Raw genomic sequence first — 24,174 nt, forward strand, 5'->3', positions numbered from 1 at the left:
CTAAGGACTCTAAACAGGAATCCCATCCCCTCCTAGAACTGAACTCCAAAGCATCTGCCATGCTCTCTCCATTCCCCAGTGTCTGGGCCAGGTCTAGGAGGGCCCTCCAGAGCCACGACCAGGACATGGCTCCCAAAGACAGTCTTTCCTTTGGCTGCTTGTCCCCTTTTCATGCCTAGTCTCCCACCTTAATTCCTGCTGGGTTAATTGAATCAAATGTTTGGAAATTAAATCCAATGAAAGGAATTGAACGTGTTGGGTCATTTTAGCAGAAACTTTCGGTCTAAACAGGTCATTCCTCCAAAGGAGCCACTGGGCAGGCAGGATTACCCAGGACAGTGCCACTATACCATCCAGACCCACCAGACACTGCCCTCCCCTCCATCCTCATGGGGGGTGGGGGGTCAGGGGGATGGGGAGGGAGCGCGGCTCTCACATCAAGAGCATTTATTCCCCACTGTGGATCTTCACCTGGATCCTCAAACTCTCAGTTGCCACCCCTCCCCGCAAAAAAATCTTATGGATAAACGAGGAATCTAGGACAGAGCAGGTGATAGAAGAGAGAAGGCCAGGCAAGTTGAAGAAACAGAAGAGCAAGGAAGTCTTGAGAAGCTGACCTGTTTCACTTTTCCTTTTCTCCCCAGTTGGCCAACAGGGGTCATTAGATCAGGAAAGAAGGCGCCCTGAGAATGAATGGGCCCAAAGTCCTGGAGTGATGAGGGTTGGGGTACTGCTGAGAGAGAAGGGGATTGTCGCCCACTGGCTGGAGAAAAGTCTGTATTAGAGGCGCTGACCCCTCTGAGTCCCCACCCCCTTCAAGCAGGGTGGGCACTGGTGGGGGCAGGGGTAGGAGGGAGGCACAGAGACCTCATACATAGGAAGAGAGCAACAGAGAAAAATAGGGGCTACACAGACTGACTACCGGCACTCGGACGGAGACTTACCCGACCTGTGCTGGCTTAGAGGGGAAAAGTGCCTGAGAATTGGGGGCGGAGTTTCCTCACAGGGGCCTTTCTGGCCCTGCTCTCTCTTCCACCTCCAAAACCCAGGGTTTCGGGTTTAGGGGGTAGTGTGATTGGAGAGCCAGTCTCTCTCCCCGCACTTCCCAGCTCACCCTTTCACCGGGTGCCTCCCGGAGCTGCAAAGAGGAGGGGGCGGGGGTAGGGGGAGCCAATCCCGGCAGCGCCAAAGGGGGGAGGCAGTGGTGACAGCCGCGGGGAGGGGGCGGGAGGAAAGAGGCGGCTGGCTCTGGCTCCGCGCTCAGCTCTGCTCTGCCTCAGGCTCTGCGCTCACCTACTGCCCAAGCCTCCCTTCCGCTCCTGCCCCGGGACCCCTGGGTGGGCTCTAGACCCCTCCCGGTCCCCAGACTCAATCCTAACCCAGACTCTCCTGGCCCCCAGCCCCTTCGCCGCCAGGGGGCGCCGTGTGAGCGCCCTATCCCAGCCACCCGGCGCCCCCTCCCACAGCCCAGGCGGGACGGGAGGGGGTCGCCGGGGGCCATGCGGGGCCAGGGTCGCAAGGAGAGTTTGTCCGATTCCCGAGACCTGGACGGATCCTATGACCAGCTCACTGGTGAGTCGGTGGATCGGGGCTCGTGGGAGGGAGGGTAGATTCCATTCCTCCAAACCCTTAAGCCTCTGACCCTGCCAAGCCCTTACCCACACTCTGCCCCATTTCCAGGCACCTCCCGGCTGTTCTGGGCCCCTGGACACAGGTTCAAAGCCTTGGGTCCTACGGGGGCGGACGGAGGGGGGATGGCTGGGGGTGGGGAGAGTAGGTGGGCAGGTGGGGAGACAAGGCAGGAGGGTTCTGGTGGGAGGTGCGTGAGTGCCTGTCATTCTTTGTGTGTATCTGTGTATATATATATGTGCGCCTCCCACAGCCAGTTGCCATGTGCCCTGGGCTTGGTGACAGCCAGGGTGAGCATGATTGTATGTGGCTGTGGGATTGTATGATCTCGTCAGATGTTTGAGTGAGGTTATGTAGTACCGAGTGCACTGATGAAGTTGTTTGACCATGTGTTTCTGTTCTATGTGCAACTCTGTGCTTTGAGTGTGTGATCCTGTATGAAGTTGCATGTGACTACCATTAGTGTCAGGGCTTCACTTTATGGTGGTATGTCTCTTTGTAAGATGTTGTGAACTTCCTGGGGCAAGCCTTTGTTAAAGTGGGTTGTGTTGTGTTTTGTGATTGTGAGACTATGTGGGTTATAGTGGCATTTGATGCAGATTGCGCACTTTCATGTGGTGGTGTCTTCAGCGGAGCTTTGTGAGTGTCTATGACACGTATTACCCTGGCTGCTTCTCTAGCTTCCTGGCGCACAAGGAGATCTTCAGTACACATCACTTTTTCCCCCAGGTGGACCCAGGAGGAACTCTAGTGTCCTAGCTACCCAGCCTGGCTCTTAGGAGCAGCATCTGGCCCCTGTCCCTGGGCTTTGGTTAGTGCTGGGTCAGGTCCCACCCCACCCCCCATAAAGTACTCAGAGATCATTCTTATAACTGAAGCTCATTCGATACACAACAGCCCTCCCAGAACTTCACCCAAACCCAAAGGGAAACGCACTCTCTTGCCTCCCTCTAGACCCAGAGATAGAAAGAAGCTCTAGGCCTGGGAGGTGCCGTGTGGCCTCCCTTTATAATTGTCCCCCAAACCACTTTGCTGCCCAGATACCCTCTCTCTCCCACATTGGGAGGTATGTGAGACCAGTACCTCTGTGCCTGTGCACATTCCTGGGTTTGGGAGGCAGATCCATGTGTTTGTGTGGGTGACACCTTGTGTACATTTCCATGTACATGTGCGTTTCTGTCTCTCATTGTGCAGCCTGCTCAAACCCTGTAACAGAAAATGAGGAGGGAGAGTGTCTCCTCTGTGTGTGAAACAAGTTGGGGAGGTGGAAGGAGGCTGTGATCCTTGTCTGTCCTGATGGAAATGAGGTTAAGACTTAGGGATGGAGTAGAGGACTAGAATGTGTCTTTCCGACTCACGAAGCCTGCGGAGGTCCTAGTTCCTATGCTCAGACTCACAGAAGGGAAGCCCTTTCACTCAGGCAGCCCCGGATGTGCCCTAGATGTGCCTCAGATCTGGATGGAATCCAAAGGTCCCGCTGTCTATTTCTGCTCTGTGCTGTCCTCATCTCAGGATCCTTGAGCGTAGTAAGGGCCCAGGGCCCTTATTAGCACCACATTAGTCAGTGTTGCTTCCTGTTTTAATTGATTCTCCCTATAATGGAAGCATCCCCTCCTCACTGGGCTGTGTGAATCAGATTGATTGGGTGACGGTGGGGAAGCACTTTTATTAGAAGGTGCAGGAATGGAAATGTGAATACCAGGTACGTGTGACTTTTTCTCTCTCTGAGCCTCACTTTTCTCATCTGTGAAATGGGGAATACTACCTCCTGCCTGCCGACCTCCCAAGGGCAAGAGAAAGGTCAAATGTTGGCAAGCATCAAGAATCATGTTCTGTGTCATGAGCATCCTCTCTGTAGAAAGTTCTACACACGGCTGTGAAAGAGAAATAGGACTACCAGGATCTCTCCTTGCGAAGGAGGCCTTATTTTATAGCGGAAGACAAATGGGGTTGGAATGCCCCCTGTGGTAAAGCGCCGGGCGCTCAGAGATGCCTGAGCAGAAACCTGAAGGGGAGTGTTGTCCACGGTACTGAAGAACGTTCAGGGAGAGGTGCAGCCGGGTCCTCCCAAAGTACCTTCCCTGTGCAGACCGAGAAGACTTTTGGGGGAAGCGGGGAGGGCGAGAGTCACCCCGCCCCGCATCTAACACCCCTGGTCTTGACAGCCTGGCAGGGCCGCTTGGCAGTGAGGCGGGGTGGGAAAAATCAATGATCAATGGCGGTCCTTTCCTAGCTGGAAACAAAGAAAGGACTGGAAAAGATGAGAGAATATGCACCTGGCTGGCCAAGGCCAGCGCTCCAGTCGCTGGGCCTGGAATCTCCGGAATCACGTCCTAATGGCCATAAATATTGTTCCCCGGACTGGGGCGCCCCCGTGTGGTATTGAAGGAGCTATGCTTACGGAGCTGATTCTGTATGGGGATGTTACCAAATCAAAGGGCAAGATTTGCATGGAGTTCGGCTGCGACTCTTGCCTTGTAAACGTAAGATTTTCAAACAAAAATACGGGATGCCAGTCGAGAGGAGTGGAATTATGTCCCTTCTGTCCCAGCAGTTTGAAAGCATAGTGCGTAATGAAAAGGGTTTACTTTGGGTAAAGCCGGATGGGAGTGAATTCAGGAAAGAGGTCAGGGCTCGGACTGAGAAGAGGGGGGCTTCTCCCCCTGCCGGGGTGGCTCAGTGGTTGAGCGTGGACCTATGGACCAGGAGGTCACTGTTCATCTCCCCGTCAGGGCACATGCCAGGGTTGCAGGCTCCATCCCCAGGAGGGGGCGTGCAGGAGGCAGCCAATCAATGATTCTCTCTCATCATTGATGTTTCTAGCTCTCTCCCTGCCTCTCTGAAATCAATTAAAAAATATATATATATATTTTATAAAAAGGGGGGCTTCTCCCAATGCATTTGGCTGGCAGTCAGTGTATGATGGGAGAATCTGTGAACCTGCTGGGACAGAGGGACACCAAACAAACAGCTATGAGAGAAAGGAATTTGGAGCCAGGAGAGAGATCAGTAGAGGCACATCCCTGCCACCTCTTCTTTGCCCAATACACTGGCCAGTTCCTCCTCCTCCCTTCTGCTCTCTCCCCCATTGGTCCAGGAAGTATGGAAGTGTGGGAAGTTGCCATGACAACTGTGTCCTCTCACCTCTTACCCCTTCATATCTCTGCCAAAATGCAAAGAGGAGGGTGTGACAAGCAGAGGAAGGGCTGAAGAAGGGCAGTAAAAGATAAGGTTCATTTACGCACAACTCCTTTTTCAAAACCCGTGGGTGCGGCTCTTCCCCAGCAGAAATCCAGAAAATGTTCCCAAAGAAGGCTATGAAGAGAGCCCGCGCTGTCCCGCCCCCCTCCCCCCCCCCTCCCGTGCCCCCTCCGCTGCAGCCTCAGTCTAGGAACTTTGGGGTCCCGTGCTCTAGATGCTGGGGCTAGGGCTAGGGCGAGTTCCCCTCGTGCGGTCCGGAGAAGACCTGGAGTGGAAGGAGGCTCTGCTGTCTGAGGTCCTGGTCCTGCGGGTCCGGCCCTCCCGCGCCGCCCACGCAGGGCCCACAAGGCGGAGACCAGACCACCCCCGGCCTTGGGGGCGGAGCTTGGCCACTGTGCTCTCAGCGGAATCATGAGCCGTTGCCCCCGCAGGTGCAGGAGCCCTTTGGGGCAGGCAGCACGATCCCTCTACCAGCTGGTGACTGGGTCACTGTCGCCAGGTATGAGGAAGGGAGGAAGGGGCTGGACCCCTCAAAAAGTGAGCGAAGTGGGATGGAGCTTTACAAGGGTGGGAAGGGAAAGGGCCCCTCGCAGATGGAGGGAGCAGGATCCCTCCAAAAAAGGGGGGGTTAAAGGGCAGTACCCCTGACAGAGTGGAGGAGGGATAGGGTTCCTTACCGAGGAGGTGGAGGAGATAGGGGTCGTCAAGGAGGAAAGGAGAGGGGCATCATGGTCCCTCCCCATGGTGGAGGCGGGGGCAGGGCTTCTCATTGAGGGCAGAGGAGGGGGCTTCAAGCAGGTGAATGTAGGAGGCAGGACACCTCACAGGGATAAAAGGAAGAAGCTTGCAGCAGAGCAGGGGGAATGCACAGCCCTTTACTGGATTGTTTAGTTTAATGGGATCTTAAGATGACTGGGGTGAGTGTCCAAAGGAAAAAAATCTCAGGTAGGACCGGACCAACATGAACTCGGCTAGTGAGCTCATGCATGACGGGTGGGTAAACTTGTGTGGCATAAGGATTACATGTCACTGTTTTGTCTCTCTGAGTCGTACTGAGGGGGTTGTGCGTACATCAGTGGGGTTGTGAACGCTGGGGCTGTGTCCCTGCGGTTGCATATCCCTGGGATTCTGTGACAGTGGAACTGCATGTACTTGAGTTTTATGCTTTAGAGTTGGGCTGGGGGTTCCTGAGTCACACTACATTAGTTTTGCAGCCTTCACAAGATTGTACTTTGGTGTGGGATTTGTGGAATTTATGATATGGGGATTATGGGCATCTTATGTTGGCACTGCTATTTGTACACACTTGCACTTGGGTTTCCTTAGGGCTGCCTGGAAAACCCAGCATCCCCTCCCCAAAACAACCTAACCCTGGGGCGTTCTGGAACCTGTAGTTCTCTGGCTCTCTCCATGGTATCCACTTGAGCCCCTGGAGTATAGGCAGGCCTCTCCTTGCCTTGTGCTCCTCAGAAGGAGGGGAGATGGGGCTGAGCCAGAGTCATACTTAGAAGTTGCTTGGGGAGCCTGCGTCCCCCAAGCCCACTGCTTGGGCCTGTCTTCGGTGACAGATGGCTAGAGCCTGGCAGGGCCAGTTCTCAATCATAGGCATGACTTCCAGGCCCCAAAATAGCCCAAAGGCCTAGGAGTTCATTAATCACCTGATACAGCTGGGGGCTGCTGTGTCTTCTGGCTGCTGTGTCTTCTGGCCTGGCTGGGACAGAGTGGAGCCGGGGGACTGAGAGAGAACGATTGGGATCTTCACTGGCTGGGATCTTCACTGGAGGAGGAAGGATGGAGAAAGTGGGACAGAAACATAGGGTGGGTCCCCGCATGAGGTCTGAATGACTAAATGGTAGGAGTATCTCTGCTGAGATTTGAGAGAACCAGGGAGGGCCCACCTAATGCTTCAAGAAAGTTTTCCCGTGAGCCTTCACTCTGTCTGAAGCACTTCCATTAAGACTTCACTCCTTTGCCCTGGCTGGTGTGGCTCAGTGGTTGGGTGTTTCCCTGTGCGCTGGGGTGTCAGTGGTTCAATTCAGGCTTAGGACACATGCCTGAGTTTTGAGCTTGATCCCTGGGGGGACGTTCAGGAGGCAGCCCATCTGTTTCTCTCTCACACTGATATTTCTCTCTCTCTCTCCCTCTCCATTTCTCTCTCTCCAAAATCAATAAGCCCTAGCCAGTTTGGCTCAATGGAGAGAGCATCGGCCTGCAGACTGAGGATTCCTGGGTTCGATTCCAGTCAAGGGCACATACCTCAGTTGCAGGCTCAATCCCTGGCCCCAACCAATCGATGTGTCTCAATATTTCTCTTACTCCGTCTTTCCCTCTCCCTTACACTCTCTCTAAAAATCAATGGAAAAATATCCTCGGGTGAGAATTAACAAAAAACAAACAAAACAAAACAAAACAAAACAAAAACATTAAAAATCAATAAAAACATATTTTTAAAAAAGACTTCACTCCTTTGAATAAAGAACTAGAGGATGCTAGAGGTGCTAGAGGAGGACACATCTGGGCAGGTTTCTCACAGGGCCATGGACTTGAGAGATCTCTGAGCAGGGAGAAGGGAGAACCTGAAAAACAACTCACTCTTTCACTTCTGACAGACCCTCCCACCAGAGGCCTGATCGATGTAGGACCTTGAGTCCCTGTAAGGCTGGGTCAAGGCTAAGTCAGGGTCTCTAAAGGTTGAGGGTGGGAGTGAGAGAGGAAAGTAGAAGGTCAGGGACAGGGCAATTGGCTGCAAGGTTGTCAATCTGTCCATCTGTGAATCAGCGTCAGAGGTCAGGGAGATGATGCTGTACTAACTCTTTCAATCCAAGTAGTCTGGCTTGGCATTCAAGGCTCCATGGACTCCGACCCTTTTGTCTTATCACTTTTAGCTCCTGGGTGACTAAGCTACAGTCAGTCATCCAGGATTGCTTGCCATATCCACATGCATTGGAGAGACAGCCTGAGGGAGCTGGCAGATCATTTGTTCTGGTTCAAGTGTTTCATTTTGTTTCATTGACTTTATTTTCTCTTTAGTTTCCAATGCCCTAGGACCGTGGTCGGCAAATCCCGGCTCGCAAGCCACATGTGGCTCTTTGGCCCCTTCAGTGTGGCTCTTCCACAAATACCACGTGCGGGCGCACACGTACAGTGCGATTGAAACTTCGTGGCCCATGCACAGAAGTCGGTATTTTGTGGAAGAGCCACACTGAAGGAGCCGACGAGCCGCATGTGGCTCGTGAGCCGAGGTTTGCCAAGCCGCAATTTGCCGACCACTGCCTAGGAGATGTATCGGTGAAGAAATTGCTTCAGCATATGTCTGAGATTTTGTTGCCTTTGGATTCCTCTAGTATTTTTATGGTTTCCCGTCTTACATTTAAGTCCTTTATCCATTTTGAGTTTATTTTTGTGTATGGTGTAAGTTGGTGGTCTAGTTTCATTTTTTTGCATGTATCTGTCCAATTTCCCCAGCACCATTTATTGAAGAGACTGTCTTGACTCCATTGTATGTTCTTGCCTCCTTTGTCAAATATTAATTGAGCATATTGGTTCAGGTTGATTTCTGGGTTCTCTATTCTATTCCATTGATCTATATGTCTGTACTTGTGCCAATACCAGGAAGTTTTGAGAACAGTGGCTTTGTAATACAACTTGATATCTGGTATTGAGATCCCACCTACTTTGTTCTTCTTTCTCAGGATCACTGCAGCTATTCAGGGTCTTTTTTTATTCCAGATGAATTTTTGGAGAGTTCGTTCTAGGTCTGTGAAATATGTCGTTGGTATTTTAATGGGGAGTGTATTGAATCTATAGATTGCTTTGGGTAGTATGGACATTTTAATGATGTTGATTCTACCAATCCAAGAACATGATATGTTCTTCCATCTGTTTATGTCTTCCTCTATCTCTTTTTTCAACGTCCTGTAGTTTTCTGAGTAGAGGTCTTTTACCTCTTTAGTTAAGTTTATTCCTAGGTATCTTAATTTTTTTGGTGTGATGGTAAATGGGATTGCTTTTTAAATCTCTCTTTCTGTAAGTTCATTATTGGTGTATAGAAATGCCATAGATTTCTTGGCATTAATTTTGTATCCTGCTACATTGCTGAATTCATTTATTAAGTCTAATAGTTTTTTGATGGAGTCTTTAGGGTTTTTTATGTACAATATCATGTCATCTGTGAATAAGGACAGTTTTACTTCTTCATTTCCGATTTGGATGCCTAATCGCAATGGCTAATACTTCCAGGACTATGTCGAGCAGGAGTGGTGAGAGTGGGTATCCCTGTCTTGTTCCTGTTGTTTCATTGACTTTAGAGAGAGAGGAATGGAGAGGGAGAAACATTGATCAGCTGCCTCCCGCAGGCCCCCTACTGGGGATCAAGCCTGCAGCCTGGGCATGTGCCCTGACTGGAAATTGAACCCATGACCTCTCAGTGCATGGGACAATGCTCAACCAACTGAGCCACACTGTCCAGGGCCTGGTTCAAGTTTTCTTCTATCCCTTATCATCTGTGCTATCTTGGGAACATCACTTCTCTGAGCCCCAATTATTTCATCTGCAAAATAGGTATATTGCCGAAACCTGTTTGGCTCATTGGATAGAGCGTCGGCCTACGGACTGAAAGGTCCCGGGTTCGATTCCGGTCAAGGGCATGTACGTTGGTTGCGGGCACACCCCCAGTGGGAGATGTGCAGGAGGCAGCTGATCGATGTTTCTCTCTCATCGATGTTTCTGACTCTCTATCCCTCTCCCTTCCTTTCTGTAAAAAATCAATAAAATATATTTTTAAAAAAATAGGTTTATTACTACTCATTCTAACCATGCCAGCTATAAACACAGGAATAATAGACCTTATCTATCAGGTTTATTATGAGGACTAAGTGAGGTAATATATGTAAAGTATTCAGGACACAAAATGTGCTCAATAAATGATCCCTTTGTTATGGTGGTCCTTTGACATTGTAGCCATCCTTTAAGAGTCAGCTCAAAAAATAACCTCTCCAAGTTTTGCCTGGCCTCCCACTTAGAAAGTTTTTACTATAGCTCATTTCATGGCTTGCCTAGAACAGTTCCTACCATGTAGTAGGCATGCAACAAATATTTTTTAAAACATATTTTATTGATTTTTTTTTTTACAGAGAGGAAGGGAGAGAGATGAGAGTTAGAAACATCGATGAGAGAGAAACATCGATCAGCTGCCTCCTGCACACTCCCTACTGGGGATGTGCCCGCAACCAAGGTACATGCCCTTGACCGGAATCGAACCTGGGACCCTTGAGTCCACAGGCTGACGCTCTATCCACTGAGCCAAACCGGTTAGGGCAACAAATATTTTTTGAATGAATAGATGGCTTGTAGTTCTCTCAGTGAGCTGTCTCTCCCTGCCCAGTGGGAGCCAGAGTCCTGTTTGGTTCATCTTTGTTTCACAGGCACCGACTCAGAGCCTGGCATTCAATTTGTCTATACAATTTTTTTTTAACATCCTCACCCTCTAGGAACTTGGAATTTAGTTGAGGAAGCAGGTTTAATCCAGTAATATCTGGGTTCAAATCTGCATCACTTAAGGAGGTGACTTTGAGCAAGTCCTTTTATCTCTCTGGGCCTTGTTTAACTCATCAATAAAAAGGGCACAACACTAATCACTCTGCCTACCTCATGGGGTTGTCATGAGAAGCCACTGAGAGAACAATGTGGAAACAGTTTGTGAACTGTTAAGAGCTATAGAAATATAAGGGGGGAGTGGCATGTTATTAATAACAGTCACAGCCCTAGTCAGTTTGGTGCAGTGCATAGAGCATCAGCCTGTGGACCAAAGGGTCCTGGTTTCGATTCCATCCAGGGCATGTACCTCAGTTGCAGACTCCTTCCCAGCCCAGGTCCTGGTCAGGGCCCATGTCGGAGGCAACCAATTGATGTGTTTCTCTCACATCAATGTTTCTCTCTGTCTTCCCCTCTCTCTAAAAATTAATGTAGCCCGAGCTGGTTTTGCTCAGTGGATAGAGCATCAGCCTGCAGACTGAAGCATCCCAGGTTCGATTCTGGTCAAGGGCACATGTCCTGGTTGTGGGCTTGATCCCCAGTAGGGGGCGGGCAGGAGGCAGCCAATCAATGATTCTCTCTCATCATTGATGTTTCTATCCCTCTCTCCCTCTCGGAAATCAATAAAAGTATATTTTAAAAATCAGTGGAAAAATACCCTCGGGTGAGGAATAAATAAATAAATAAATAAATAAATGTCACAAACACTTCAGCACTTACTCTGTGCCAGGAGTTATTCTATCAGTTTTCCATTTTTAATTCATTTACTCCAACCAGCAAACATGAGATGGGAAACTGAGGCACACAAAGGTTAAGAACTTGCTCATTTAATTGCAAATTAAATTAAGTGGCAAAGCTGGGATTTGAACCCAGTCTGGCACGTTGGCCCACGCTATTACTGTTAGGTCGCCAAAGGAGGAATGCACGAGGCCCAAAGGGTGAGGGATCACGAATTTATTCAATCATCCGCACACCAGGTGGCTGAGCCTGATGGCTCCAGCACCCAGTGACAGCAGTCAGCGGCTTTTAAAGGACTTTTGGCGGGGTTTTTTCTGGATGGAGACTTCTTTATGCATACCCGGAGGGGAGATAATGGAATGTGGTCGCAGCAAGTGAGATGTGGTCTAAGCAAAGGGAATGTCCATAGTGAAATGGCCTGAAAAGCCAGTTCCCCGGGGAGGGGTATTGATTCAATTGTTCGATCAAAACCTAACAATTACCTAGTATGCTAGGCTGCCTCCTTTTATTGTTCCCACTAATATATTCCAGAATTAGGTACTGAGTTTTGAGGGCCCAACACTGAGTTCAGTAGAAATTCAGGTATCTGAGAGTCCGCTGAGGGCTGGAGGCTTTGAAGGGAAGGAAATGTAAGATGTCTCCAAAAGGTAGGTAAGAACTGTAGGACCGAAGGAGAGCAGAAGGGAGGGCATTCCAGGCAGAGGGAATAGTAGGAGCAAAGGCACAGAGAGAGCACCGAGTTTGGTGTATTTGGGAGACAGTGAGGAGGCCAAATGGCTGAAAGAAAAAGAGATCTGCCGATGAGGGTAAGGGGAGGGTATTAAATGCCAGATGTGGAATTTGGACTGTGACAGGAAGGTGTTTGCTGGTTTCACCTGTTAATCTGTAATCTCTAAAGTGTGAGAACCTGAAAGCAGTCCCTGAGTTGACTTCTTCTTGGGGGAGGAGAGGAGGGAAAGCAGAGGATCAAGCCTGGGGTGCTACCCTCCTGCCCTCCTTTCAACACCTTCCTGGGATGTTGGGCTGCGGGGAAAGCCAAAGGGGTAAGATATGGCCTGACCCCCAGTGGTGGGCTGTAGAACTACAGATCAGTGACTCAAATGGAGTCCCACCCCACAACTGGGGCTCAGTCACACACTCATTCCAGAGCTGGACCCCGAAAGAGGGCTTCCTCTGGGGTCCATCATCCTAAACTGGGCCTCCTGGGTGGGCAAGCTGTCTAAGAAGGGAGCCAGTGTAGTGTGGTGGTTTAGAGTGCAGCAGGCTCACAGTCAGACTGGTTTAAAATTGAGGCTCTGGCCCTGACCAGTTTGTCTCAGTGGATAGAGCGTCGGCCTGGGGACTGAAGGGTCCCAGGTTCGATTCCAGTCAAGGACATGTACCTTGGTTGCGGGCACATCCCCAGTAGGAGGTGTGCAGGAGGCAGCTGATCGATGTTTCTCTCTCATCGATGTTTCTAACTCTCTATCCCTCTACCTTCCTCTCTGTAAAAAAATCAATAAAATATATATATTTAAATAAAATAAAATAAAATAAAATAAAATTGAGGCTCTGATACTGATCTTACCTTCTTATGCCTTAATTTCACCACCTGTAATGTGGGGATAATCCTACTGCTGTCACAGGTTTATTGTGAAAACTCAGCATGATAGTGTCTGTAAGCACATAGAACTCTGTCTAGCACACAGTGAGTGCTCAGTGTTACTCAGCTGTGCAGTAACTCAGCAGCCCTAGTCTTCTGGCTCTGCAGGCCTCTCCCCACCCCTACACTCACCACCACCACTGACCCCGAAGGAGCTGGGAAGATGGGGGAGGAGTTCCAGGAATGTTCCAGGGGGTGCAGTGGGGGTGGTCCCCTGGGCTGGTTCAGATTTCTCTACCCTGGGCTTCTCCATCTGCTCAGTAATGGTTCCCTAGGAGCAGGCAGGGCTTAGGGAGCCCCAGTCAGGAGGAAGGGAAGAGCACAGTCCCTCCTCCTCTCCCAAGAAACTGAGACTCTTTGTCCCAAAGGCAGGTGCAATAACTCTCCTCCCAAAAAGGTCCTGATAAGGCTAAGGCCTCTATCCTTGCAGACTTTTTTCCTGCCCAGGCTATTGGACCTAATTCTCCCTCCCTGGGCCTCAATTTTCCTGTCTGTGGCCAGTGGGAAGAGAACGCTTTGCCCCACCCCCCACTGTCTCCATGGCAACCGCAATCGATGCTGGTAGTGTCCTCTGGGCGGGAGAGGTCACTGCTTTCTTCCCTCTTATATTCTCATACAGTTCCATGCAGATACAATTACACAACCACCAGAGACCTGTACTCCTAATTATAGGACACATCCATATTACCAGTCCTCAGACCCACAGCCCATAAGTCTACTGAAACACAGACACTTACACCCATACACACTCAGAAATATTTCAATACATTCTCTCACACACACCATAGACACCCAGGTCACATACCCCTATACACAAGACACACACCTAACAGATAGGTGCATAATCAGGTGTAAGCACACAGACACATATTCTCCATACAGACAAACACAGGAATATACACACCAGAAAACACCCAGACGCCCATAACATATTCTGACCCATACATCTATTACTTACTCGTAATTTCTCACACTGCCCTTCCCTGCCTTCTCCCTAAGGACAGCTCCTCTTTCTACCCCCTCCCTTTAGCACAGAATAGCCACAGAGTGTCTGGGGGAAGCTGTCCTGGGGACAGAGTTAGGTCACTGTATCCCTCCTCTGGCCTGGCCTGGCCCATATCCTTCACACCAAAGGCTCCCAAGAAGATGCCAGTCTAGAGGCTGAAGTGGCCTGTGAAGAGGAAGAAGCTGTGGCTGAGAGGCCAGTGGGGCAGGGGCGGGGTGAGGGAGGTGGGGAGAGGGAGGAGATCCAGGGAAGAAGAAGGGGAGGGAGGCTGCCGGCAGTCCTACTCTCCATGGGGAGCCTGAGGGGGAGGTGGTGTGAGTAGGGCTGGCAGGCCTGCTGAGTCTCAGCCTGGGGACCATGCCCCAGGCCCACCATAAACCTGGAAGGGCTGGAGATGGTCGCTGTGCTTGTGGTCCTCGCTCTGTTTGTCAAGGTCCTGGAGCAGTTTGGCCTTTTTGAGCCTGTCTCCTTGGAAGGTAACCCAGGGGCCTGGGCAGCTCTGGGCTGCTGGCTGGAGGGACAGCGCCTGCAGCATTGGGGAGGGGCTACTCTGACTTTTGTGACTGGGAGGAGGAGTGAGCAGGTTAGTGATGGGATAGGGCATCTCCGGGAGGTGAGGAGGGATGCTTGGGGAACAGGACATCTGGAAGAGGTAAAGACGGGAACTCTGTGGTGGGGCATCTAGGGGAGGTAAGGAGGGAATCTGGAGGACTGGGAGGTGAAGAGAGAAGACCAGTGGACAGGTGTTTGAGAAATGATAAAGGGTGCAATGCAGGAGGACTGGAGTATGGAGATGAGGGAAGTCTGGGAGATAGGAGGAGAGGTCTGGAGATAAGCAGGGGTATCTGGGGTAGAAGAAGGAGGTTCCGGGAATCCTGACATAACACTAGACTTCTGGGGAGTCCCTTTTGGGGTCAGGGGTCCACAACGGCTCTGAAGATGTGTGATTCCCACACCTCGATCCTTGCACGTATAGGTAACAGAGTGTTTGTGGACTCAGTGGGTGACAGATACAGGGGATATGATTGTGTGTGTTCATGTGTGTGATGAGAAAGGACAAAAGTGTGACAATGTAAGCCTGTGTATTGTGACAGGGATGTGATTTAATGTGTCAAAGTGAGAGAGTATGTGGCTTTGTCAGATGGTAGATGTGACTGTGCCTGGGAGGACAGCGTATGTGTTGAGCCTCTTTGGGTATCAGATTGTGGGTGTGGCTGTTCCCAGAGTTCCCTGATAATATAACAGTTCTATACCCAAGACTTAGGATGGGGATGGGCTCTGGAGGGACAGGAGAAGGAACACTGTGAATGGAACATTCACAGGTCAGCTCTGGCAGGAGGGTGGGGGGTGGGTCAGATTGGGACCCTGCTTCCTAAGCCCCATATCCTTTCAGGATCCAATGGCAGAATGGTCTCCAGGGTGCAGACACTGGGAGTGGGAGATCAACTTTCCACTCCACCCCAAAGTCAAGTGGGGAGAGTGATAACGGAGGTAGGGAGGGGACATATTCTGCCTCCCCCAGAGTGTTTTGGCCTCTGCCTCCTCTTTACAGCAAGAGCTGTGTAGCTTCATAGCATGGCTGTTCCCCAATTCCACCAGGGATGGGAAAACAAGCAAGAACCATGATAGGAAGACTGCAGGGGAGATGTGGAAGGAGCTAGGGAGAAAAGGAAGGTTCATGCATTGCCTGCTCTAGTGTTCAGTAAGAGCAAAAAACTCCATCCTCTGCTGCATTTATTGGGATGGGGTGGGGAACAGGAATTGGTCCTAGATGAATGAGGGTTCATCCAGTTTTAAAAAGATGAAATCAGTTGGGCTCTAACTTGCCACCCCCTTTAGACTATTTAGTGGGAAGAGGGGTCATCTAGGGAACCCAGCATCCCTTAGGCTGAAGGCAGCCCCTTTCTCTTTCTACCTTCAGAGGAGCCTAGAGGGAGGAGATTGAGTCCTGGGAGCAGGTAAGGAGGATGTGCTAAGAGGTGGTGGTTGGAAGAGGGCGGGAGTCCCTACCCCCATCCCCACCTCCCCTGCCTGGTGGCAACTCTACCACCAAAGTCCCCAGGTGCAATCTGGCTTCGGGAAACCAAAGTCCAGGCTAATGGAGTCCTGGGCCAGGGGCCAGGCTGCCATCGATCCCCCAGCCGACCCACTCCCTCCCTCCCACCTCTCCATAGCTCCTGCTGCGGAGGAGGGAGAGAGGACATATTGGAGGAGAAGGCCATAACTTCTAGCACTTACCTCCTGAAGATGGAGACTGACTTGGGAGGGCAGGGCCCGTGTGGGAGCTGGGATGCCCAAGTAACCGACAACCAAAGGACGTTGGGGTCCTCGGTGTCTGCACCAGGACCTGTGGACTCTGGCCCTGGAGTCTGGAGGTGGGTGCAGTTGGAAGACAGGCACACATGAATGTGGAGGGTCGCCTGAGGATGCAATTAGAGCTGTAGGACATGAGCGTAAATAAGAGGAAGGGAGACGAATGGTGATCGGTGGGCTCTGTATAGCCCCACCTTACACCAAAATACTCACCTTAAGTTTTGTTATTGCCTCCTTTGCTATCATTTCCCCTTCAAAGAGTTAGCCATACTAGAAAGGACTGGGCAGGGATGCTTTCAGGGTGGATGAGTCAGCTGATGAGGAACGCTGTTCCACTGGTAAGAAGATTTGGTGCCTTGGAATGAGGAGCTGTGGAACAGAAAGGTGGGCATATCCAGGACAGACAGGGAATCTGTGGGTGAGGTGCAGCCTTAGGTATCTGGGTGCCATGGGCACATACATCACAATATGATAACGGGATGTGACATTGTGACGTTGATATGTGGCGTAATATTATAAGGTCTTAGTGTGTCGTTAACACATTGTGTCATGATGTCCCCGGGTCCTTGTGTGTTTTGTGTGGTTTGATCATGCTGTGTGTAAGGTGGCCTGTAGAGGTCCTCATGTATATGTTTTCCTAGGTCACATTTGTTTGTTTGTATTAAGGAATTTTAGGTCAGTGTGTGTGTGTGTGTGTAAGCCTGCTTAATTAGGCCATTGGGTGTGAGTTACTGGGTATCAGGTTGTCACTGTATGGCATCCTTTACTCCGTGATTTATCATTCTATGTGTCACTATACATGCCTGTCTGAATGTGTGTGTGAGAGAGAGGAGTTCCTACCCAGGCAATCCTTGGGTTGGACATCTCCCTCAGAGGTTCAGCCATAACAGTGGAGGCAAGGGCACTGGGTCAGCGGACACTGAAGCCAGTGCTACTTTCCCCCGGCTGCCTCGCAGTCCCCGGCTGCATCCCACGACTCAAGGTGCCCGAGCGGCCTCAGTGGGTTTTCCATGCCTCTGAAACCCACTCGGCTCCTCTAACCCAGCCCCAGCTACCCTCGCCATTTCCTCTAAATTCTCCCCCAACACCCGCCCCCAACCGGGGTTAATTTGTGATGGTGGGAAAGGGAACGGAGGGGCAGTGGGGGTTAATGTACGTTCCTGGGGTCTTCTCTCTTCCCAGGCCACCCTCCAGGGCCTACTAAAAAAGCGCTGAAGCAGCGGTTCCTCCAGCTGCTGCCATGCTGCGGGCCCCAAGCCCTGCCCTCAGTCAGTGAAAGCAAGTGCTGCTCCTGTACTTCCGGGGCGGGGTCTGTTGTGTGGGATGGGACTGTGTGTGGGGAGCGGGTGTGTGTGTGTGTGTGTGTGTGTGTCCAATGTGGGATGGGACTGTGTGTGGGGAGCGGGTGTGTGTGTGTGTGTGTGTGTGTGTCCAATGTGGGATGGGACTGTGTGTGGGGAGCAGGTGTGTGTGTGTGTGTGTGTGTGTGTGTCCAATGTGGGATGGGACTGGTGTGTGGGGAGTGTGTGTGTGTGTGTGTGTGTGTGTGTCCAATGTGGGATGGGACTGTGTGTGGGGAGCGGGTGTGTGTGTGTGTGTGTGTGTGTGTCCAATGTGGGATGGGACCGGTGTGTGGGGAGTGTGTGTGTGTGTGTGTCCAATGTGGGATGGGACTGGTGTGTGGGGAACGGGTGTGTGTGTGTGTGTCCAATGTAGGATGGGACTGTGTGTGGGGAGCGTGTGTGTGTGTGTGTGTGTGTGTCCAATGTAGGATGGGACTGTGTGTGGGGAGCGGGTGTGTGTGTGTGTGTGTCCAATGTGGGATGGGACTGGTGTGTGTGGAGTGTGTGTGTGTGTGTGTGTCCAATGTGGGATGGGACCGGTGTGTGGGAAGTGTGTGTGTGTGTGTCCAATGTGGGATGGGACCAGTGTGTGGGGAGTGTGTGTGTGTGTGTGTGTGTGTCCAATGTGGGATGGGATCGGTGTGTGGGAAGTGTGTGTGTGTGTGTGTGTGTGTGTGTCCAATGTGGGATGGGACTGGTGTGTGGGGAGCGGGTGTGTGTGTGTCCAATGTGGGATGGGACCGGTGTGTGGGGAGTGTGTGTGTGTGTGTGTGTGTGTCCAATGTGGGATGGGACCGGTGTGTGGGGAGCGGGTGTGTGTGTGTGTGTGTCCAAGTGTCGGTAGGGTGGGCGCTGGCTGGCACAGAGTGAGCAGCAAGCATTGCTACCTCTTTCAGAAGAAACTGGTTGTGGGGGTGGCCAGTTTGGGGGCGTGGCCTGAATGTCGGTGGGAGGTGCCTGCTTGTGGGTGGGGCCTGTGTGTGGGCGTGGCCGGTGTGTGGGGCTGAGGCCTGAGCCAGCGGCGGGTCCAGGCGGCTGTGCAGGTCTGTGCCTGGCTTAGCTGGGTTGTCTGCCACTCGGGCCTCCTGTCGCGTCCCTGGGCATGTGTTGGTTGTCAAGATGTCTGTCGCCCATGCGAATGGAGTGCTCCGTCCACAGATGCCAGGATGCTTGGGTTTTCCAGTGGCAGCCTGGTTCCCAGCTGCGTGGTCCCCCTTTGTCTTAGGCCTGTTTCTTCAGTGGGGCCTTGTCCAGGGCATAGGATCGTGCTGCATTCTGCAAGCTCTAAAGGCCCGTCTTGTGGTGATTTGAGTGTTTGTTTGATTCCTGATCCCACGTGGGGATCGATTTGGAAAAAGGACAGGCACGTGTGCGTGGGGTCCATTTCATGTGTCTGTGCCCGTTCGTCATGTGTGCTTTTGCGTGCGGGGCTGGGTGTGCGCACTGTAACACGCAGGTCTGTGAGATTTGCAGTGAGTGTGAGGAGTGAGGTGTGTGTTTGCAGTTGGCCGGGTCTTCAGCTTTCTCGGTGACAGTTCGCTCCCTTCAGCATTAGCTGCCCCAGCCTCCCTACGCCCCCACAGACCCCGCCCGCTGGACCCAGGTGACTTACTCTCCTGGTGGGGGCGGGGGCGGGGGCTCCGGGAGCACGGGGTGGGGGGATTTGCCTGGGGACTGGATGTCGGGGGCTGGGGAGGGTACTGAGATGGGGCCGAGGGTGGGGCCCTGGCTAAGATTTACCCAGGGCGGAGGCAGGGGTGGGGTCTGGATGGGGCTTGGCTGGAGCTGGGCGGGGCATGGCTCAGGCATGGCTGGGGTAGGCGGGGTTTGGTAGGAAGGAAGGATCTGGAAAAAGGCAAGCCTGGGACTGGGCAGATCTGAGTTGGTGCGGGAAGTCCCAGAGCTTGAACCTGTCTTTACTACTCCAACCCCTTTTGGGATGAAGATGGGCTTGGGGCTTTTCCCTCCAACCAGGAACCAAGGGCCCAGGGGCCTGAGACGGGTCGGATCCCTGGCTCTGGGACCAGGCACTGGCCTTGGGCTGATAGACCTCGAAGCTGACCAGTGTCTTCTCTCCTTGCCTTCATGTCCTTGGCGTGAGGTCCAGTGAACTGGCAGGCTGGTCTCTGGAGTTGGAGATAAGGGGGATGTATGGGTCCGTGATTTTGAAGAAGGGTTGTGGGGACCGGGCCTGAGGCTCGGCTCTCCCTCCCCTCGTCCCCCCTAACCCTCGCAGACAGCGTGGAGGATGACTTTGAACTGTCCACCGTGTGTCACCGGCCCGAGGGTCTGGAGCAGCTGCAAGAGCAAACCAAGTTCACTCGCAAAGAATTGCAGGTCCTGTACCGAGGCTTCAAGAACGTGAGTGCAAGGCCAGCCAAACTGGGTGAGGGGTGGGACAGGAGGCGGGGCCTATCCAGGACTTCTCGGAAGGTGGCCAGGCTTTGGGGTGTGAGAGGGAAGGGGAGGCGCAAGGAGAACCCCCTCCTCCTCCCCTCCCAGGCCGAACTTCTAGCCGGAGTTCTGGCCTGTTTGAGATGGGCAGACCAGACTGTCAGGTTAGTTCTGTGTTTTTATTTTATTTTATTTGTGTCCTGGGAGAAGTCTTGCCTCCCATTAGAAAAGCTGCATGCTGAGCCTCTGGGAGACATGAAGATTTTGTCCTTGCCTGGGACTCTCTAGGCATGGAGGAGAGCGGGGTCTGGAAGAAGAGTCAGTAGAAGGGGGTTTGTCTCTGTCTTCAGTTTGGTCTCCCCCCTCCCCAGGAATGTCCCAGCGGAATTGTCAGTGAGGAGAACTTCAAGCAGATTTACTCCCAGTTCTTTCCTCAAGGAGGTGAGGGGACAGGCCTGCAAGGAAGCAGCTGTTCATCTCTAGGCTGAGTTGGGGAGAGGGTTCTGGAGGGGCTGGGAATGCCAATGATAAGAGGTGTTTGGGGAATCCCGTAGAGATAGGAAGCCCTCTGCTGTCTGGAAGTCAAGCTTACTGATCCCCACATATTCTGCAGACTCTAGCACATATGCCACTTTTCTCTTCAATGCCTTTGACACCAACCATGATGGCTCAGTCAATTTTGAGGTAAGCTGGAGGTGGTGGGGCAGGGAGGCCTAGGGCTTCAGGGCAGAATGTATAGGCCAAACCCAGAGAGGAGGTTGGGTAAAGGATGTCTAAAGACATGTTTCCCCCTGCCTCCTTCCCAGGACTTTGTGGCTGGTTTGTCAGTGATCCTTCGAGGAACCATAGATGACAGGCTGAACTGGGCCTTCAACCTGTATGACCTCAACAAGGACGGCTGCATCACCAAGGAGGTGTGCAAGGCAACTGAAGAGCTGGAGGGGAGGTGTAAAAGGCCCACAGGAAGGAAATGTAACCCACATAGGCATCACCAGCAGGGTGATGCCTGCCTAGGGCCTCGGCCTCCTGGTTTGGAGGCTAGAGGCTCTGAAGAGGGATCCTTTTTTTTTCTTGGTCTAACAGGAAATGCTTGATATCATGAAGTCCATCTATGACATGATGGGCAAGTATACGTATCCTGCACTCCGAGAGGAGGCCCCAAGAGAACATGTGGAGAGCTTCTTCCAGGTGCTTGGGACTGGGTAGGCTGGAGGGTCCTGGAGTGAAGAGAAGGTGAGGTCCCAGTAGGGAACTTGCCTGAATTCTACCTGCCTCTCTCCTGCCATCCATTCTGTTCTCCCTCCCAATTACCTTTTTGCAGAAGATGGACAGGAATAAGGATGGCGTGGTGACCATTGAGGAATTCATTGAATCTTGTCAAAAGGTACAGGTCCCCACCCTCCACATTTCCCTGGTCTGGACTCAGGGCCTAACTCAATGATATAGTAGAAGGCTCCTTAACTCACCCTGACTCCCAATCCTGTTCCTTCACAACTGGGGGAGGCCTGCCATTCTTCACCTCTGGTCTCTCTGGGTGTCTCCTTCCTCGTTGCCTCTCTGTGTTTCTGAATGTCCTCATTATGACTCAGTGTCTCTCCCTGCCTCTGACAAGCTCTTTTTCTTTCTTTCTCCAATCTGCCTCTCTCACACCACGGCTACAGGATGAGAACATCATGAGGTCCATGCAGCTCTTTGACAATGTCATCTAGCTCACCAGGAGAGGGGGTCAGTTGTCCTGGGGGGGCCATGCTCTAGCCCTAGTCCAGTTGGACCTCATCTTTCTCTTCCTAGCTCTCTCCTCACCCTAGACCTGCCCTAGGGCCTGTAGGAATCCAAGAGCCTGGGGATTCAGTGGTTCAGATCATTGGAGCCGAAGGAGCCAGGGAGTGGGCAGAGTGTATCAGCTGGTATTCCCAATTCCCAACAGCTCCCACTCCCTCCCTGACAGTGCTGAGGATGCCCCTGCTGAAGGAATTAAGTGGTTCTCCACCTCCAACCCCCACTCTAGAAACCACAACACTAGACAAAATTTCTCCTGTTATGGTGCTTCCCCCATCCCTGATATCGTAAACATTTTCCTTAAGACTCCCTTCTCAGACAGGTTGCTCTGTCCCTGGCACTGATTGGCCTTTCAGACCAGGGCCTCAGAGAGCTCCCTAGGAGAGGGACAAGGGAGAACTCTCAGGCTTCAGGCAGTGGTTAAGTCCTAGGAAGTAGCTGGAGTGTAAAGCAGAAAGGCCTAGAGATGGTGAGAGCTAAGGCTATGACTCTGAGCTCCACAGGTCTGCCACCAGAATATGAGTTTCCAGGCTCTTTAGAAGACCTTGGCTCCTTAGAAACACCCCAGAAATTTTCCATACCATGTTCAGTATGCCAAGAGATTCTGGGATCGTGAAGTCTGGCTCATCCCTAGAATTTTTCTCTCTCCTTCCTTCCTGTTTGTATGGTGGCAGCAGAAGAATATGGCTGGGAGATGTCCTGGCTGATTCCTGCCAAAGGTTCAGTATGGAGTGAGTTAGGGACCACCCAGTGGATGCATTAGAAGAAAAGGGAAGGAGGGAGGCAGGCATAGCATCTACACCCAATGTGGGGGGCATTCATTAGAATCTGATCTACCCAGGCTTTAGTTCAACCCCCCAGGTAGCCTCCCCAATTCCCATCTAGTGTCGCCTCTTGCTCTATTAAATCTACCCAGAGATGCCCCTGAACACACCTAGAAGTCAGGAATCATAGGAACCAGGTCCCATATCATCAACAGCACCCCTGCCATGCTGCCACTCCTTAATATACCTGCTTGTCCCATTAGCTAGGATCTGAGGGGAAGGGCCCCTGGGAAGCTCCCTTTCCCATCAGAACACTGTTGACTGCTTTGCATTTTTGGCTCTTCTGTATATTTTGTAAAATAAGAAATACACCAGATCCAATAAAAACACAATGGCTATGCACAGGCTTCTGTCTCCGCCTTTTTGTCCCTCCTACCCCACACATACCTCTAACTCATGTACCTGAAACCTTTTAGATCCCAAAGAAAGTGTCTCTCTTTCCCATAGTCCGGCCAACCATTGACAGGAGATCAAGGCACAGGTTCTGGAAGGGTTGGAAACCTCCCTGACCTCAGAGAGCACCCATGGGAATCTCTCCTCTTAGAGGAGACAAGGAAGAGACAGGATATTAATGTCCAAAAGACTGTGCCAAACCAACGGTCTTTTGTCTAGACATTATTACAAGTTGAATCAAGAATTTCTAATTCACAGACATCAGTTAATCTCAAAGTGCTTTCTTTTGAGGGGGAGCATTCCCTTTAGTTTCGAATGAAAATTTCATTGTGTAAACATCCCAACCTTGCCTCCAGTATGGACATACATTTGTGTCTATACTCCAGCCAAGAATGGATCTGATGGAGTGGACCCAGGGCAGGTGACCATGGAGCAGGTGACACTAGGGTAATAGAGACTTCCTTTGTGGGGTGGGAACCTTTCTTTGTTTTGTTCCAGGAGAGTAGCCACCAATGGTAGATTCCTCCCATTCTTTCTCTAAGGTAACTTCATATAGTTACTAAGCTTAACTATCCATAGAAGAGGGATCAGGCCTTCTATTCTATTACTCTACACACTGACAAGGTCAAGGGAAGGGTGTGGTATCCAAGAAACAAATAGTTCCAAAGTGCATCATTTTGTCATCTGTCCTGGCTCACATCACACAATTATCTAATCCTTAGGTACTTGGATTTCTTTGGGTCACAACACCTCTGAAGGATCTGATGAAAGCTATGGGTTTACTGTCCAGAAGGAAAAACAATGCACATTTTTCCATTCATTTGTGTATCCCTGAAGCCCATCCACGGGCCCTAAGTTAAGAATCTGTGATCCAGTCTACCTTTCAGCCTTCCATTGTAGAGAAGAGGAAACAGGCACATTTATAGGAGGATTGAGACTAGACTCAGTCCCCCAAGTCTGTTCAGGGTGGCCTTGTGACACAGTAGAGATTTGTGTGTGAAAGATGGATGCTGTGCATGTCATGCATAATTTAAACAAGGTGACACTGACAGGCTCTCATGGTGCCCTATACTTTTCCTTCATGGCACCTCTCAGTTTATAACTATATATTTGGGTGATTGTCTTCTTTGATACACTGTAAGCTCTTGAGGGCTCCTTGAGTGCTTGGACTAGGTTCCCCCATCTCACTATCTTATCCTCAAGGCCTGGTAAATAACAGGCACTCAATAATTGTGTGATTGGATGAATGAGCATAGTGAGTGTGTGTATATAACTGGATTAGGTTTGGAGACATTTTCTATGTTTTAGGGTAGATCCATGTTTAAGGGAAGTTGAAGTCTGGGCTGAGCATTTCTAGTGGAGTAGGAAGTGCCCCAGAAC

At 51.3% G+C, this 24,174-nt stretch overlaps 1 protein-coding gene across 7 annotated transcripts; it reads left to right on the plus strand.

Annotated features, from left to right (window-relative positions):
• Positions 1-1,243: 1,243 nt before the first annotated feature.
• KCNIP2 (potassium voltage-gated channel interacting protein 2) lies at positions 1,244-21,680 on the plus strand. Of its 7 annotated transcripts, none has more exons than XM_070432450.1 (10): positions 1,249-1,572; positions 17,244-17,339; positions 18,909-19,007; positions 19,641-19,765; positions 20,170-20,239; positions 20,412-20,482; positions 20,605-20,712; positions 20,882-20,986; positions 21,120-21,182; positions 21,460-21,680. In XM_070432450.1, exons 1-10 carry the CDS (start codon positions 1,500-1,502, stop codon positions 21,505-21,507), a joined length of 858 nt encoding a protein of 285 aa, XP_070288551.1. In that variant the 5' UTR covers positions 1,249-1,499; the 3' UTR covers positions 21,508-21,680. The 7 variants fall into 7 exon arrangements, with proteins under 7 accessions (XP_070288546.1, XP_070288545.1, XP_070288551.1 ...); XM_070432446.1 differs by having other exon boundaries at positions 1,250-1,572; positions 18,954-19,007; XM_070432447.1 differs by having other exon boundaries at positions 1,485-1,572; positions 17,244-17,329; positions 18,954-19,007.
• The last annotated feature ends 2,494 nt before the right edge of the window (positions 21,681-24,174 follow it).

This window comes from Myotis yumanensis, unplaced genomic scaffold, assembly GCF_028538775.1.
Source record: "Myotis yumanensis isolate MYYU_CA2020_CCGP unplaced genomic scaffold, mMyoYum1.0.hap1 SCAF_13, whole genome shotgun sequence".
NCBI classification, from domain to species: Eukaryota; Metazoa; Chordata; class Mammalia; order Chiroptera; family Vespertilionidae; genus Myotis; species Myotis yumanensis.

What these genes read in the sequence shown, in the direction of transcription:
- KCNIP2 (XM_070432444.1), top strand. Translation starts at nt 1,500, where the DNA reads ATGCGGGGCCAGGGTCGCAAGGAGAGTTTGTCCGATTCCCGAGACCTG. An exon ending in ATCCTATGACCAGCTCACTG is followed by an intron (nt 1,573 to 17,243) that starts GTGAGTCGGTGG and finishes CTCTCTTCCCAG; the next exon opens with GCCACCCTCCAGGGCCTACT.